The sequence below is a fragment of the Coenobita brevimanus genome, chromosome 60, assembly GCF_032717465.1.
Source record: "Coenobita brevimanus isolate Jiangsu-jjx chromosome 60, ASM3271746v2, whole genome shotgun sequence".
Classification (NCBI taxonomy): Eukaryota; Metazoa; Arthropoda; class Malacostraca; order Decapoda; family Coenobitidae; genus Coenobita; species Coenobita brevimanus.
The window spans coordinates 40,606,357-40,623,609 of record NC_137013.1 but is presented as its reverse complement, the minus strand read 5'-3'; the positions used below and the strand labels follow the sequence as shown (position 1 = coordinate 40,623,609).

Genomic DNA, 17,253 nt, shown 5'->3' with positions numbered 1-17,253 from the left:
TAGTACATATATATATAAATCTCCTCCTCCCTTGTTTACACGGACACTCACTCCACGTTCAAATTGACACGACACAATGGTGAATATAGTGAAGATTATATCTCTTTAAATATTTGGTGCTTGGTTGGATATTTCGGAACTTCAAAATTGAGAGAGAGAGAGAGAGAGAGAGAGAGAGAGAGAGAGAGAGAGAGAGAGAGAGCTTCCTGGCATACTTGTTCGTTATTTGAATCGATTGGTTTTTTTATCTTTTATCTGTATCGTAGGACACCAAGTAATATGACCAAGGACGTGTTTACTGTTTTATCTTGTCTGCATCTGCTTAGAGAAAAGATAATCCATTGCCGCCCCCTTATTTTGCAATTTAAAACCGATTTTCACAGGGAGTATTACCCCAGCCTCCCCCCGACACACACACACACACACACACGCGCACACACACACACACACACACACACACACACACAATTTCATCCAGATTACACAAGTCATTAGTGAAGTTCATTTGTTATCTAATCTGTTATCGTATTTGAACAGACATATTGCTCTCCGTTTTTATGTAATGCAATTAGTTAGCCCGAATTTTTTAAACTTCTGGTGAAAGAGTGCATCAAACATTATGCCCTCTTATCTGAATCAACTTTTTATCCGTTGTTAGCGTCATTGGATCATTTATGCTTTAACGTAGTCTACATAAGCACCATTCAGCATCATCACATCGTCTATAACCTCCTCAAACTCATCACCATCCAGCATCATTAGATCGTCTATACTTTTATTCGAACCCGGCATCATCAGATCTTATATACATTAACACATTCTTACTCAGCGTCATCAGATCGTCTATAGTTTAACATATTCGAACTCACCTTCATCAGATCATCTATACTTTCACATATTCGACCAGAGCATCATTCAGCAGCATCAGATCCTCCTTACTACACATTCGAACTCGACACCATTCACTGTTACACGGAAAATAGTAAAAAGATGCCACTTCCTTTCGTTTCCCTTCTTGTTTCGTATTTGGCGCTTCTGAACTCCGTGCCAGAGAGACCGAATACCGACCAGGCTGTAAAAACTCCGAAAAAGAATGAGTGTGTTGCATTCTTGAACGAACATTACAGGGAATCCCGTCGCATGGTATAAATAAACGGGCCTGTTGCACAGAATGAGATAGATAGAGAGAGAGAGAGAGAGAGAGAGAGTTAAAGGAAGGAGGAAAACGAAGGGAATAAATGAAACGTGAAATTAAATATGTAAATAGGGTTGGGAGAGAGAAGGGGGGGAGAAGTTAAGGGAAGGAGGAAGACGAAGGGAAGAAATGAGACGTGAAGATAAATATAGGGTTACAACAGAGAGAGAGAGAGAGAGAAGGAAAGGAAGACGACGTAAACAGGAAATGAGACGTGAAAATAAATACAAAAATAGGGTTACAACAGAGAAAGAGAGAGAGAGAGAGAGAGAGAGAGAGAGAGCAACAGGTGTAGGTAGAAAGGGTGAGAGCTTAATTATATGGAGTAAAAAGAGGCAAGTGGCCCCACCACTGTAGAATAAGAAAGGGATAATACATCACTGGGCTCTCTCCTCACCCGCCTCTCCCTCCGGCGTTACCAAGAACAGAGACAAGAAGATGGAGGATAAAAAAGACGAAGAAAAACAGAAGACGAAGGTGAAGAATGCTGGTGGTGGTGATGATGATGATGATGATAATAACAATAATAATAATAATAATAATAATGAAAAAAAAAAGATTACAGAAAGGACAAAAAGAATTCAGACGAAGTAGTAGTAGTAATAGTAGTGTGGTAGTAGTAGTAGTCGGAGGAGGAGGAGGAGGAGGAGATGATAATGATGAAGATAGCGATGAACCAAAATAGTCCTATGACACTGACAGAGAAAAACGAAAAGACAAAGAAGACTAAAACGGCGACAAAGATGAAGAGAAGAGTATGAAGAGGAGGAGGAGGAAGGTAAAGAAGAAGAAGCTACCTCAATGAGAATCGTACCGTATAAATGTGAATATTAGGAGTGGCACCATTTTCTGTGTGTTGCTTTAAGGATATACTATTACATTAGTGGGGGGACTGGTTTTGCTTGAATATGTAGGGTTTCTTTTATGTAAGGCCTTCGTTGGCGTAGAAAAGTTGCAGAGAGAGAGAAAGAGAGAGAGGTGGAGCAGTACGGAGGAGAGACTGACAGGAGGGGTAAGATAAAGGAAAAGTAAAGAATGAGAGGAGGGAGGGGGAAGGGAATGACTGAAAGAACAAGAAAGGAGAGAAGAAATTAGAGAATGGATGAGGAAAGGTGTGTGTGTGTGTGTGTGTGTGTGTGTGTGTGTGTGTGAGAGAGAGAGAGAGAGAGAGAGAGAGAGAGAGAGGAGGGGTGGGGGTGGAGGAAGGAATGGAGGGAGGAGAGGTTGAATATGGCGGGAACTTTAGACTCATAAGGCGATGAAGACTGACGCTGTGGTTGTCCCCTCTCCGGCGCAGTCCACCACCCCCACCTGTTCCATCATCTACGCTATTTATCAACTTTCCCTCCAGTTACGAATCTAGTGACCAGCAAAAGTAGGCGGGGAACCGGTTAATGTTGGCGTGCAGAGAAGGTTTAGCCGTAGTGGGTGTCGGGGCGAAAGCGGTCAAGTGATGTTGCTGTCCTTATGGAAGCGTCGGCCCCCGTCACCTGTTCCACCAACTCCCATATTTCTCCACTTTTCTCCACCTTACGCTCTTATAACCACGCGCAGGTGTATCGAAAATTGCTTAATGATAGTCATTTGTTGTGTTCCAAGGCCGGTGGAGTGGCAAAAGTGGTTAAATTGAGGTAAAAAGTGGATTTGTTTTGGTTAGGGAGTTGGCGGGAAGCAAGATGGCCATAGTGGGAAGCGACGCTCCCGCCCAAAATTTTTAAAAACTTTTCCCAATCTCATGTATTTTTTTTGTTTACTATCCATTGATCCCCCGTCACTATTTCGTCCCGCTCGCCGTAACTTATTTTCTGGTTGAGATATTTAATGCGCGTAAATTGTCGTTAGTCTATCAGAAAACGCCCACATGCCTACAGCACAGACGCACACAGTAACTACCGCCCACAGTCCATGTTAGGGGAGACGCCCATGACCGCCATTAATATTTTCTCTCCTTCTCTTTTAGGGTAATTGCCGATGAAAAAATAATGAGTGAAGAGGTTTTGCTCAATGAATTCAGTTTTTCAGGTAAATGGCGAGTGTTCAGCCCTTTTCGAATGCTGTTAAATTCGCTCGTCTCACACTTGCTTTTCAGTTTTCTTGCATTCACCCATAAATTATTCTTCCATTACTACCATTCTTGTTCTCAGTCCTTCTCTTTTAGGCTCATTATCGATAAAAAATGATAAATGAACAGATATTTGCTCAGTGAATTCAGTTAATCGGGGAATTCACAAGCATTTGGGGTTTTTCGAATGCTGTCTTGAGGGAAGAATTCGCGTTTTCTGTTTAGCTCCCTTTTTCTCTGCTTTCTTCTATTCACCATTAAATTTTGGGCACCCTTACGCCTCCACCCTTGCCCTTGGCCTTGGTATGTACTTTTGCTTCATTAGATTCGTCAGTCATGTCCAGATTATATCCCTAGGTCCATCAGCATACCGACATATGCTTGTTATAGGGCGGAGTGCTCCAGTTGTGGGCGAAGTTGGCGGCGGTGGTGGTGGTGATGGTGGCTGTGGTGGGCGATGATGGTAGTTGTGATTGATGGTGGTAGTCATAGTTCTGGGCGATGTCAGTAGTAGTAGTAGTAGTACCGGTAGTAGTAGTAGTGGTAGTAGTAGTAGTTGATAGTGGTAGTTGTTGTGATGGTGGAAGTTGCGGTAATTGTAGTTGCTGACAGATTTGGTGGTAATTGTCATTGTTGGTGGTAGTTGTGGTTAATAGTGAAAGTGGCTAAAATAATGGTAGTGTTGGTGGTTGTGGGCGACGGTGGTAGTGTTCAGGTTGTGAGAGTGGTGGTAGTGGTAGTGAACTCATTCCAGTTTTGGAGGATGGTGGGAGTAGTGGTAGTGCTGGTGGCGGTGATGGCGATGCTGCTTGTAAGGTTTTCTGGGTAGTTTTTGAAGATCAGTGTTTATTATTATTATTATTATTATTATTATTATTATTATTTTAGGCTTATCACCATTATTATTATCATCGCCGACATTACTTGTATCATCAACAACAACAACAACAACTACTACTACTACTACTACTATTACTACTACAGCTACTACTACTACTATTACTACTACTACTACTACTGCTGCTGCTGCTGCTACAACAACTACTACTACTACTGGAACAGCAACAACTGCTACTACTACTACTACAGCAACAACAACAACTACTACTACTACTACTACCACTACAACAACAACAACAACTACTACTACTACAACAATAACAACAACAACTACTACTACTACTACTACTACTACTGCTACTAGATGGTAGGAAGAATAAAATAAAAAGTATACCATCGCATCGAAGGAATTAAGTGGTGCGGTAGTAGTAATAGTGATGGCGGTGGTGGTGGTGATGATGATGATGATGATGATAATGTATAATATTTGTGGTGGTGATGATGGTGATGGTGGTGGTGTTGATGATGATGATGATGATGATGTATAATATTTGTGGTGGTGATGATGGTGATGTTGGTGGTGATGATAATGATGATAATGTATAATATTTGTGGTGGTGATGATGGTGATGGTGGTGGTGATGATGATGATGATGTATAATATTTGTGGTGGTGATGATGGTGATGTTGGTGGTGATGATAATGTATAATATTTGTGGTGGTGATGATGGTGATGTTGGTGGTGATGATGATGTATAATATTTGTGGTGGTGATGATGATGGTGGTGGTTGTGGTGATGATGATGATGATGATGTATAATATTTGTGGTGGTGATGATGATGGTGGTGGTTGTGGTGGTGATGATGATGATGATGTATAATATTTGTGGTGGTGATGGTGATGGTGGTGGTTGTGGTGGTGATGATGATGATGATGTATAATATTTGTGGTGGTGATGATGATGGTGATGGTGATGGTGGTGATGATGATGATGTATAATATTTGTGGTGGTGGTGGTGATGATGATGATGGTGGTGGTGGTGGTGGTGTGGTGGAGGTGGTGGAGATGATGATGATGATGTAAAATATGTGGTGGTGTAATGATTGTGGTAGTGGTGGCAGCGTAGGTGGAAATGTTGGTGGTCGGTGCTGTAGTATTTTTGGTGTGGGGTACGGTCGTGTGGTACTGGAGGTGTGGTAGAGAGGTTATTGTTGTAGTTGTGGTAGAGAGGTTATTGTGGTAGAGAGAGGTTATTGTGGTAGTTGTGGTAGAGAGACTTGTGGTAGTTGTTGTAGAGGTTATTGTGGTAGTTGTGGTAAACAGAGGTTATTGTGGTAGGTGTGGTAGAGAGAGGTTATTGTGGTAGTTGTGGTAGAGATGTCATTGTGGTCGTTGTGGTAGAGAGAGGTTATTGTGGTAGTTGTGGTAGATGAGGTTATTGTGGTAGGTGTGGTAGAGAGAGGTTATTGTACTAGTTGTGGTAGAGATGTTATTGTGGTAGTTGTGGTAGGTAGAGCTGATTGTGGTAGTTGCAGTAGGTAGAGATGGTTGTGGTGGTTGTAGATATTGTGGTAGTTGTGGTAGAGATGATTGTGGTAGTTGTGGTAAATAAAGGTAATTGTGGTAGTTGTGATAGATGATTGTGGTAGTTGTGGTGTAAGTATATGGTTATGATAGGTGTGGTAGTTGTGGTGGTAGATATTTGGTAGTTGTATGGGTTGTGTTGTGCTTATAAGGATATCGATGATGGTGGTAGTAGTAGTAGTGGGAGAGGTGATTGTGGTGGTAGTGGTCGCGGTTGTATGAGTCGTGGTAGGTGTGGTAGAAAGATAACTGAGTGGTAGATGGTGGTAGGTGTGGTAGTGACTCATAAGGTAAAGTGTCGGGAGTGTTTATAGCAGAGGTGTGGTAGTGAGTCCGTGTGGTGGAGATGGTACAGGCGGGGGCAAAAGTTAGCGTCCTCTTCCACTGCGTCCACTACACACTTCGGGCATCTCCGTGACTTCCCTCCCTGACGCATCGTTTAAGAGAATCATTTGTGTGTATAATATCGTATAAGTGAATCATCTGTACGTATAGCATCGCATAAGTGAATAATCTATACGTATAATATATTGTATAAGTGAATCATCTATACACATATATATCGTATAAGTGAATCATCTGTGCACATATATATCTTATAAGTGAATCATCTATACGTAGACTATATCATGTAAGTGAATCTTTTATATGTATAATATATCTTATAAATGAATCATCTTAACCTATATATCGTATAAGTGAATCATCTGAACGCATAATTTCAACACTACTTCATATGTAGGGCATGTCCGTCACTTTCGAAACCCCTTGACGCATCATATCAGGAGTTATTTGGTCAGATAAGCATACCAAGCCTCTCTCGTCTTAGGTCATGACCGTATCTTTCCTCCCTGAAGCATCATATCAAAGAGCATTATCTATGGGCAGAGAAACATAGGCTACCAAGCCTCTCTCACCTCTGTAACTTTCGTCAGCAGAGGGAAGCGAGAAGAGGCGAAAAAGTAGAACTTTTTGGATGACTGTACACATGGCGGTATTTTTGGTCGGGGTGGTCACATCTCAGCGCGGGTCCTCACATGAATGGAGACACACGTTTTCCTCACTTCCCGTCTTCTTTGCACCCTGTTCTCGTTTTCTCTTTGGGCTTCCAGAAATACTCTTCCTCTCTATTTAAACTCCTCACCCTCTATGTGTCATTTTATGTTTACATGTCATATTCTGTTCATACCTTTTTGGCTTTAAGCGACATGGCTGAGGGTGCTGGGTCTTACTGAACGGCAGATAAAGACTCTTAAATATATGTAAATATTATTTTAAGTTTTTTTGTGTGTTGGCTCATATACTGAGTAAAAAAAAAAAAAAATGCCTGAGAGTATTATTATTGTTTATTTTTCTTACAACAGTTGATAAGACTCTGTCCATATATTATATCCGTAAACGGATAATGTCGTACTCTGCAGGTCGTAAGAATGTGGTTTAAACTCTTGGAAATAGTCTCAGAATTTGAACTAAAACTTCTCTAGTTTTCTCTTCCAGCTTATGGCAGACGATTTAATTTAACAGAGTGAATCGCAGCAGCCTGGGAAAAAAATAAAAAGTGTTTCTCGTAAGGCGTCTGTATGTAAAACACCTCAGTTGACCCATTGTTGCCTGAATATGCTACACGTAGAATTTTGCTGGTATGGTATTTAACGTGCCGCCCTTGGGCTACCGTCTCGTATTTACGCATATTATTAGGACAATAATTTCGGGTGCTTTTATTGACTTCTGAAATAGGTCACAGACGCCACGTATTCCTATTGATTGGCGGTAGTGGGGTAATACCATCACACCAGCACGTAATGAGATAACCTGAGCGTATTACAACAGAAACCAAGAGTTGTGTGTGAGGGATTATGAGGATCCCTTTGGATGATGTAAGTGAAGTGTTACAGTAGAGTTCGAGAATGGGCTTCACACCTTATGTCCACAACACGATGCTTAAAGATATTTGCTTTAAAGTTCTATATGGCCTCAAAGATAACAGGCAAAGCGAGCCGATAAACCATATAGCCGCTAGAGATTTGCCTCATCCGTACAAAATTGTCGTTTGTAGTTTGCCTGAACAAAGTACTCAGGTGGTACGGAAGCAGTGAACAGGTTGGTATTTTTTATGTTCACTAGTTGCCAAGAAATTTTTATCCTGAATAAAGTCGTATAACTGTAGCCATAATAGAATAAGTGAGTGGTCCTGGAGTTGTGAAAAGGATTAAACAGCAAATTTAAACATGGTGTGCCTTTACCTAAGACTTGTGTGCTTTATAAGGGTAAATTGCATGTCACGGTCATTAATTTTACTGAGAAGCACCACCTCTCAGTCATTCAGTAATTTGAGCATACCATATTGATGTTAGATTAACTGCCAGTCATTACAGCCACGACTAATGAAAAGATGAGACCAATTAAAAGTTATATCATCATGAGCGTAAACAAACAATAATGGAGGTCACCACTGCTAGGGAGCAATGAACGAAGACAGGAAGAAATCTATTCATAGCATGGGAAGGGTACACATAAGTTTTTTCGTCTTTCTACCTTCGTTCATTTTCGCTCCCTCCTTCCCGTGTTCTGTTTCTTTCTTATTCCCCACTAAGCTGCCCTTTCGAGCGTAGTATTTTCCACTAGATTATTATCGCGCGTCTGGCAGCTGGAGGAGGGCGACGAATATGGCCTACTCTAATAGTTTGTTTAATATGATCTGGACTGGTGTGAGGCCCGTATACAGCCCGCCCAGGCCTTATATGTCATTTCTACCCATCACTTTGACAAATATTCAAGCTTTTTTTTTTTTTTTCTTGGAAGCGTCCTTAGGGTCCCAAAGTTTCAAAATGTGTCGGTCAAGGAAGGAGTGTCGCCGCCCGGTAGCCCAAATTGTCGTACGGCGGTGGCGTAAACTCGACTTATTTATATACATAATTTCCATAGGATTATTTACATTTTCCGGATTATTCATGGTTCCTGTCAATATTTATTTATGTATGTGCGTATCTCGATGCCCCACAATATTTCAAAATGTCTCGATCGTGGATGAGTTGATGTTGCCGCTCGGTAGCCCCTCACATAAACACAGCCTTATGTTTATACTGCGTAGAAATATTTCCTCATGATTATATATATTCTCCTGCATAATTCACGGTTTCTAAATAGCTCAATATAATATAGCCTGAGCGTAGAGACATAGCTGGATGAACGAAGATATAAGAAAAAGTGGGCTCGGGTATGGAAAGTGCAGGGCTGCCTTATACGAGTGGACGTAAACATTTGGTCGGGTCGGACGTTACAATAAGGAATCTCGACCGTAAATAGTGAATGAAATAAGGTTTATTTTGGCTTGCTTTTCTGAGGTTGTTGAAGAGAGGGCGGAGTCGGGTGGAGGATAGTAAAGGAAAAAAAGTAATAATGGCAAAAAATATAGTTGGGTTATACTTTTTTATGTTGTCCTTTCTGGGAGGAATACCTCAATTAAACGAGTTGGAGGCGACAATTATGGGAATAGGGAGATATTATGGGTGAGGTAATGATAAAAATTCGCTTAATGTTTTTCGGCGAAGTCAGTTCTGTGTCTTCATATGATATTTTTTTAAAGATTTTAATTTGGATTAGCCAATGTTTTTGCCCCAATGAATTAGGTATTTTTTTTCTTTGTTCTTGCTTTCACCAGATACAATGAACTTAGGAGGGAGGTTTCTAAGTGTTTAGGGCGTAGATGCAGCCTTCATTAACCCCTTCACTACGAGCGGGCCGCCGTAAACAGTAAAAGAACAAAAGAAAAGTCTGATGGAAGGGGTTAAGGATCTTTTTTTTTTCTTCTTCTTTTTTTAAGGGTTAACTCTTGCCGATGACGTCTTTTGCATTTTTTCGCACCATCTCCGTACGATCATGTTCAGTTTAGAGATCTTTTCAAGCTGGAGCTGTTTATTGTTGCTTTCACTCATTCCTTGAAGACGAAAGATATTCTCTGAGGTGATTTAAAGTCCTCTGGTGGTGGGCAAGCAAGAACGAAATATGAAATAGTATGACGAGGTTAACCATTTCAGCTATTATTATTATTATTATTATTATTATTATAATTATTATTATTTTTATTATTATTATTATTACTATTATCGTTATTATTATTATTATTATTATTGTTATTATTATTTGCCGCTAATAGACGATAAGACTTACAAGACTTCCTACTAGTGAAAGGGTAATGATGTATCTAACCCCTCCAGTGCTAAGAAAAATCGTCTGACAATACCAGGCATAGAGAAAAGCGTCCTGGTGGTGAAGGGGTTAACGGAGCGAGCTTAGTCACGCCCCGGGATATTGCGTAAGTCATTGATTGTAAAAGGAAGTACATGATTAGCACAGGATGAAAAAGGCACTGCAGAGAATGGCTGGGTAGGAGGCGTGTGTGTGTGTGTGTGTGTGTGTGTGTGTGTGTGTGTGTGTGTGAATAATTGATGATATTAAACGGTGTGTGTGTGTGTGTGTGTGTGTGTGTGTGTGTGTATTATACTGCATGAAGACAGTGAGTACGTGTTCCGTTTCACTGAGTATAATCTTAATATTTCTCCCTCTGTCGTGCTCTCTCTTCCCTTGCTTTCTGGACCCTGTCTCACCTCGTCCTTGACTTGAGAGAGAGAGAGAGAGAGGGAGGGAGGGGGAGTCAGGGTGATGGTATTGTAGTGAAGTAATATTTTGTGTTGTTCTGTAGGATGCTAGAACACTGTAGTAGGGTATTTAGTACTGATGTTATAGGTGCAGAGGACCACCATCCACTCGCTTGATGTAGTGCTACCATTAGATGACCATGTGTTTAGAGACAGGCCAGATAGTTTCCTGTAGTATAGGAAGCCACTCAGTACACTGGATGGTAACCTTTTAACCAATTTGTTTTCACTTGACGGAACTGTCATTTCCACGACTTGATTACTAAGCTGTATGATATAGTGATGGGGTAGGAATGAGTCTCCTTTTAAGTCGAATCTCCAGTTTGACTACATTTGGCCATCAACTTAGCTGAAGCGGGTAAGGGATCTTGGTCAGGTTTGAACAAAGGCGGTATATTGGCTTGAGGTGCTTCGAGTGGATGTTAACATGTGAAGGGCATTGGGTTTGATTGTTGACATAATGCTCTTTGGGTTGAGTGAATGGTTACTCTCATCTTTAATGTGTGGGTCAGTAAAGGTTGGCAGGTGGTGGTGATGCCTTGTGTTGACGTGTGTGTTGTGTTGCAGGGGTCGGCGTCGTCAGCGAGTGTTCAAGCTGAAGTTCCACCACCAGGCGCTGCCGCCGGAGTACCTGGACCACTATGAGGCGTCACTGCGGCACCAGCCCCGTCCCGGCCCCGCCCCGGCGCCACCCTCCCTGCCCACCCCGCCTCGCCAACCCCGCGAGGCGCTGGCCCCAGACCCGCACCTGACTCCCGATCCCGCCGCCACCAGGCTGGAGGAGGGCGCTCAGCGATCAGGGCGAGGCGGCCGGGGTCGGGGTAGGGGCAGGGAACAGCGCGCTCCTCGACCCATCACCATTCACGAGGCTGGCGGAGCAGCCACTGAGGCTCTGCTGCGCGAGCTGCTACTGACGCGGCCACACCTGCAGCAGGCGGCGCTACAGCACGCGGCACTGGCTAGGGCACAGTCTGTTCCTTCCATGATGCCTCGTCAGCCGCCCTCACCCGCACCACCGGACCCCGCCGCCTCGCCTTACATGGGTGACATGCACGTAGATGGGGCGGCACCGCGGCGAGGCAGGAAACCTAAGAAAATTGACGCTAGCCAGGTGGGTCGTGGCCACCCAGTCCCCTCCCCCCACAGTCCACACGAAGCCGTCCTGCACCACCACCTGCAGCAGCTGCACCGCCACCTGCAGCAGCAGCAGCAACAGCAGCAGGCAGGGTTGATGGTTGGAGCGAGTGGCAGGGTGGGTGTGGGTGCAGGTGGGGGCGACAGTGACGGTGCCATGGATGAGGACGTGCTGCCCCGCGCCCACAGCTACACCTCGCTGCTCCACTCAGCACTGACAGAGGCGGGCTGTGACGACCAGCGAGAGCCCCTCAACCTGTGTGTACGGGACGCCGCCGTCAAGACGGAGCCGTCCCACCCCAGCGACCCCACGCCGCCCACCACCATGTCCCCGGAGCTGGCCTGGGGGCCAGGGCGGGGTGGGAATGGTGGTGGGGGTGGTGTGTCCTCCAGCTGGATGCACGACTACCGGCTGAAGAGTGAAGACGGCCTTAGCTCGGGCCAGTCCACTCCATCCCTGTGCTCCCAATCCTCCCACCTGCCGTCCCTGTCGCCCCCCTCCTTCCCCCACATGTCGCCGCCCCCGCCCATGCCCTCACCCCGCCTCTACCTGCCTCCACACTTCCTGTCGTCGCCTCACCCACCCGGGTCGCCCTCCCCTGTGCCTGGGTCGCCAATACCCGCCCCGCCCCACGCCCGCGCCGTGCACGCCCTGTTGAAGGAGTCCCTGCAGCAGCGGTTGGACGAGGCGGCACGGGAGCGGCTGTCCCCTCAGCGGGCGGAGGGGAGGGGGCCGCGGGGTAGTGGGGGGGCACGTAGGAAGCGATCTGCACTATTCATACCCCCGGCGGACCCCAACAGTGAAGTCAGTATCTGCAAGTTCAAGTTCACGGGGGGCGCCAACCCCATGCTGGAGGAGAAGAAGGTGGTGAGTATGGACGCGGGTGGCACACTAAGGTGTCTGGGGCCGCGCCAGGCACGCCCTGGGGGGGAGCTGCGCCTGCCCGCCAAGCTGCTCGACAACATTTCCAAGTGTGAGAAGGACGTGAAGAAGATCCGGCTGGAGAGTGACACCGAGGACGGGTGCAGCGGTGCGGCCTCGCCCGTGGCCTCGCTGGAACGGGGCCGAGCACCGCCAACCCTCAGCAGCGTCACCGAGGACTCGCCCAAACGCAAGCGGCGCTCAAAGAAGTCCTCGGTGCGGGAGCGGCTGGAGGCGACGCTAAGGGAACGCGGCCTGCTGATCCAGACCCAGCAGGTGGAGTCAGCTCAGGGCGCCACATACTGCAAGTTCAGACAGCTCAGAAAATTTACCCGGTATCTGTTCCGCAGCTGGAAGGACTACCTGCCGGGCCAACTGCAGGAGGAAGGGATGCATCTCCCCCCTTTCCCTGACCCCACCTTGCCGCACCACCACACACTGCCCCGTCGGCCCCCTACGCCCGACCCCCGCTGACCCCAGGTTGTGACCCCCACCACCCCGGTCCAGCAGGTGGTGCCGCACAAAGTACAACACTCCCCTTACTCCCCCTCGCCCCCAGAACCCCCCTCCCCCCGAGTTCTCTGCCCTGGGACGTCACTCTAGGTATTCCCTCAAATATTCACACATCCACACCACTCATAAGCCGCCCATATCACTAAAAATCCGCCCACACCACAAAATATCCGCCCACACCACTAAAAACCCTCCCACAGCACTCAAAACCTGCCCACATCACAAAAAAAAAACTGCCCACACCACTCAGAAACCTTCCCACACCACGCGGAAGCCGCCCACAATATCCTACCACCTCCCACAGTGACGCAGTGTCTCCATGTGCCTCCTCGGGCTTCAGTCTTCCCTCAGTGCCTCGTTTTCTTTGTAAGAGTAAAAACTTGAACATAGTGTGTAATGAAGAAGAATTGCCTTACAAAGAACACATTATCTACGTGAACAGACTTAATATGTATCTTTAAATCACTATATATGACTGAAGTAATATTTAAACTGTACAGAAACTCGACAACTATAATTAATTAACAGAGAGGCGGCAGCGAAGTGGACGTTTATGTAAAGCATTCATTTTTTCGTCTTTCATAACCTAAACTGGAGAAGCCATTTTTAAAACAACTAATACTCTCTCATTTTATTTTTAAAGATCCTAATAATTACCTAGTATCGTCGTGTTAAGGAAGTTCAAAGCTTTAAAGATCATTGGCATTACAGTCGCGAATATAATAAGGATGTATGGAGAGAAGTTCGGTTGCTGTCTTAAGTTTCTGTTGTATGTTGCGTATGGTGTTATTATTTTCGCTAATTGTTAAGTTTAGTTGCCCAGTCTTGTTTAGGGATGCTGTACAGTCCAAACCTAACAACACCTAACTTTATCTTGAAGGCCACAGGTTTCCTCCCATTTTGCCAAGGTTACGGCTGAAGGATGTCAAAGTAAACACCCAAGGATGTCAAAGTTAGGACCGGAAAATGTAAAGATTAGGACCAAACGATGTCAGAGTTAGAGCTCAAGGATGTCATGGATAGGACCGAAGGATGTCAAAGATAGGACCGAGGGATGTCAGAGTCAGGGCCGGAGGATGTTGGAGTGAGGACCTAAGGATGTCAAGGATAGAACCGAGAGTTAGGATCAAAGTAGGTAGCTTTCACGGTGAGGGTAGGTCTTGTAAGGTTCGGTTTGTGTAAGATCCGTAAATAAGGCTGAGCAACTAACCTGAACAAATGTCATATTTTCCTCCATGTGTTTTACGGACCATCACCTGTTGTAGTATTTCTGGTAAAATAACTTTCTCAGGTACAAATTGTGTTCCTGTCGGTACGTGGTAACCCTGGAGGCGGAAGACAGGCCAAGGTTAAAAGAGTTATTTTTCATTTTTTTGACTGAAATGATGGTTGAAATGTCTGCTAATTTTGATAATGCGTTTCTTAAATTCGTATCTTAAAAGCTGTTGATACCTTAAAGAAGAACGTTTGCTACCTGGAACCTGATGTTGAAGGCAGAACAACAGGGTCAGAGTTCGCCTGCCATCTAACTGCATCTACTTCACACTCAGGGCATGTCCGTCACTTTCCTCGTTGACGCATCATATCAGAGAGTTACCTTTGGGCAGAGGAAGACACCAGGCCTCTCTCAGCATAGGATTGTTAGCCAGCAGAGGAAAGTGAGGAGTAGGGGAGGTGAAATAATAGGTGAACTTTTGCCCACTACGTAAGAATAAAGTGCCGAACTAATTGCCATCTTACTTATACTCCCCTTCCCCCTCTCCTCAAAGTAAACAAAACTCAAATGAAAGCAGCTTTTTTATGTTGTGAGCATTTATGTAGTTGTGATGTGGTGCTGGTGAACTCCAGGGTTACCTCGTGCGACTGTAACACCGCCACAAGTAACCAACGTGTACAGTGCAGGATCTAGGATGTGCCAAGTTGGAGGACGAGTGGGCTCATCTGGAGTTATTATTTTTACGAGTGACGTCTGGTATTACTTCATTTTTGTTAGCCAGGTGTATCTATTTAGCATTGATGAATTTACTGTTTGACTAGTCCAAAGCACAACAAAAATACCATATATATATATATATATATATATATATATATATATATATATATATATATATATATATATATATATATATATTGACGTCCCTGGACTGAAGTGATTTGTGTAATTATCATTTTAATTATTTAATTTTATCTGGATGAGTTTCCCGTCCTACCAGCCTCTATTTCCTTCAAGCAGAGGACGTGCATAATTTTATTCTTGCTACTTTCGGACGGTTTTTTGTTCGCCAAGGTGAGGCTTTTCGAACAGGGGAAGTTAAATATGGCCTTCATTGACCCTTTTCCCACCATGGGCTCTATGGTGCAGAATAATATCGTCTGGTAATAACAAGGATGAACTACCAATCTACGTGATTATGTCGGAGTGGTTCTTGTTGCAGTCAGACGATTAAATTCAGTACAAGGGAGATCTCGCGTTCTGAAGGGGTCAATGAATACTGTATCCAACCCACCCAGTTTGTAAAAATATGTCCTAAATTGAGAAAAATCGTCTCCAAATAGCAATAATGAAATATAAACCGCGTCATCAGATTGAAGCCCTTTACTGGTTGTGTGTCCTGATGTTCACTTGTTTTCCCTTCGTCTCGCGCTCATCACTTTTAAATTTCCTCTCAGTCGGCCAGAGAAGTGTAGCGTCATTTTTTACTTCCTGCAATACGGTGAGATGTAATGGGTACCTTATTGCAGCGTCATTGTATACTCCCTGCAATACGATTAGAAGCTATGGTTATCTTATTGCAGTTTCATTGTATATTACCTGCAGTACGATGAGAAGTCATGGTTACCTTATTGCAGCGTCATTCTGTACTCCCTGCAATACGGTCAGAAGTAATAGTTACCTTATTGCAGACACAGGACGGTTATATTTAAATTAGGAGGGAATATTCGAACTGTAGGGATTAGATGTAGACTTTTACCAGTAGAGGACCTCCCTAAGTTGAGCAAAATTGGCTGGTTGTAGCCTGATCAAAAGAAATACATTGAGTGGAAAAATTAACTCCTTCATGGCGACGCCTTTACATAATTTGTTTTTAGTCCTTCCAGACGATTTTATTCAGCTAGGGATCCCATAGCAAAGTTAGCGAAGATCTAACCACTCTGGTTCCGAAAGTCAGATGAATAAAACCGCCAGGAAATAGTAAGAATGAACTGGAAATGATGCCGTCTGATTGGAAAGGTTTATCGCAAATATACCAAAAGTTGAGTTTGGATTGTGATGGTGAGATTGTATGTAATGCACGGCGAAGGGTTGAAATGAAGCGAGTTTATGATTTTACAGGGTGGTCCATATATTGTGCCCCCTTGACATTTCTCGTGTGTTGCGGGAGCGGCTCCGTCTACTGATGAGGGTATGGGAGTGCGTGTTGCAGACAGCCAGTGACAGGTTACAATTACTTATTATGAATGGACCAGTTATTATTATTATTATTATTATTATTATTATTATTATTGTTATTATTATTCAGGTAGATACTAGTAACAGTGACTGAGCCGTCCACGCAATGCACGATAGTTGGCATTGTGGAGCTAAACCAGCTAAACATAGAGACAACCCTGTATATTGGTGTTGAAAGAGTTACATGTCATGATGTGTATGTCTTTGCATATATGTTATTTTTCAGGTGCTAAATGTTCCCTTGTGATAATTTCTTCGGTTTTAATGTGTGACAATTTCCGAGTCCCAGTTTGTTGTTTACGTGAAAAGTTTATTTTCTCTGTTGATATGTGTTGATCACATATATTACGTAGGGAATAAGAGGTTTTTTTGGTGTTGACTACGTTTGTACAGGAAAAATAGCTTCTTTTATGTATATTGGAGTGTTTGAATTCAGAATCGATATAAGTGTTTTACGGTCAGCGAGTATCTGGCCTGTTGATGTGTTTATATTCCATGTGACCCTATACCACTACGTCCCGGGTTGGCACCAAAACAAGTGAACATCGGGACCGTTAGCATCTGAATCGTCCATCACAACCAGCCAGGACCCTGTGACCCGTATTCTCGAGAGGTTAGGAGGTTGTTTAGCACCTTTTCCCCAGTGATTTATTTCGTATACTGCGGTTCAGTATTCACTTGTTTGGTATTTGCTTGTATGTGTTAAGATATCGAGAAAGATTGCGTAAAAAACAGACAAGAATATCAATGTGCAGAAGTAAACAAATATTCTCACGACTCCTATTTATGTGTTTTAGATACCAAGAAAGCGTGCATAAATAACCAGCAAAAAAATATCACAGTGCCACATGAAGAAGCAGACTAATATAATCTTGGTTTTTATTTGTGATTT

General features: G+C 44.0%; 1 protein-coding gene across 1 annotated transcript in view; it reads left to right on the top strand.

Moving 5' to 3' along the window:
- The window catches only part of LOC145403393 (uncharacterized), an 85,702-nt gene extending 72,831 nt beyond the window's left edge, over window positions 1-12,871 (top strand). The window contains exon 3 of the mRNA XM_080275175.1: window positions 10,909-12,871. Coding sequence (XP_080131301.1) covers window positions 10,909-12,871 — 1,963 coding nt within the window. The remainder of the gene's footprint in view (window positions 1-10,908) is intronic.
- Window positions 12,872-17,253: the final 4,382 nt, after the last annotated feature.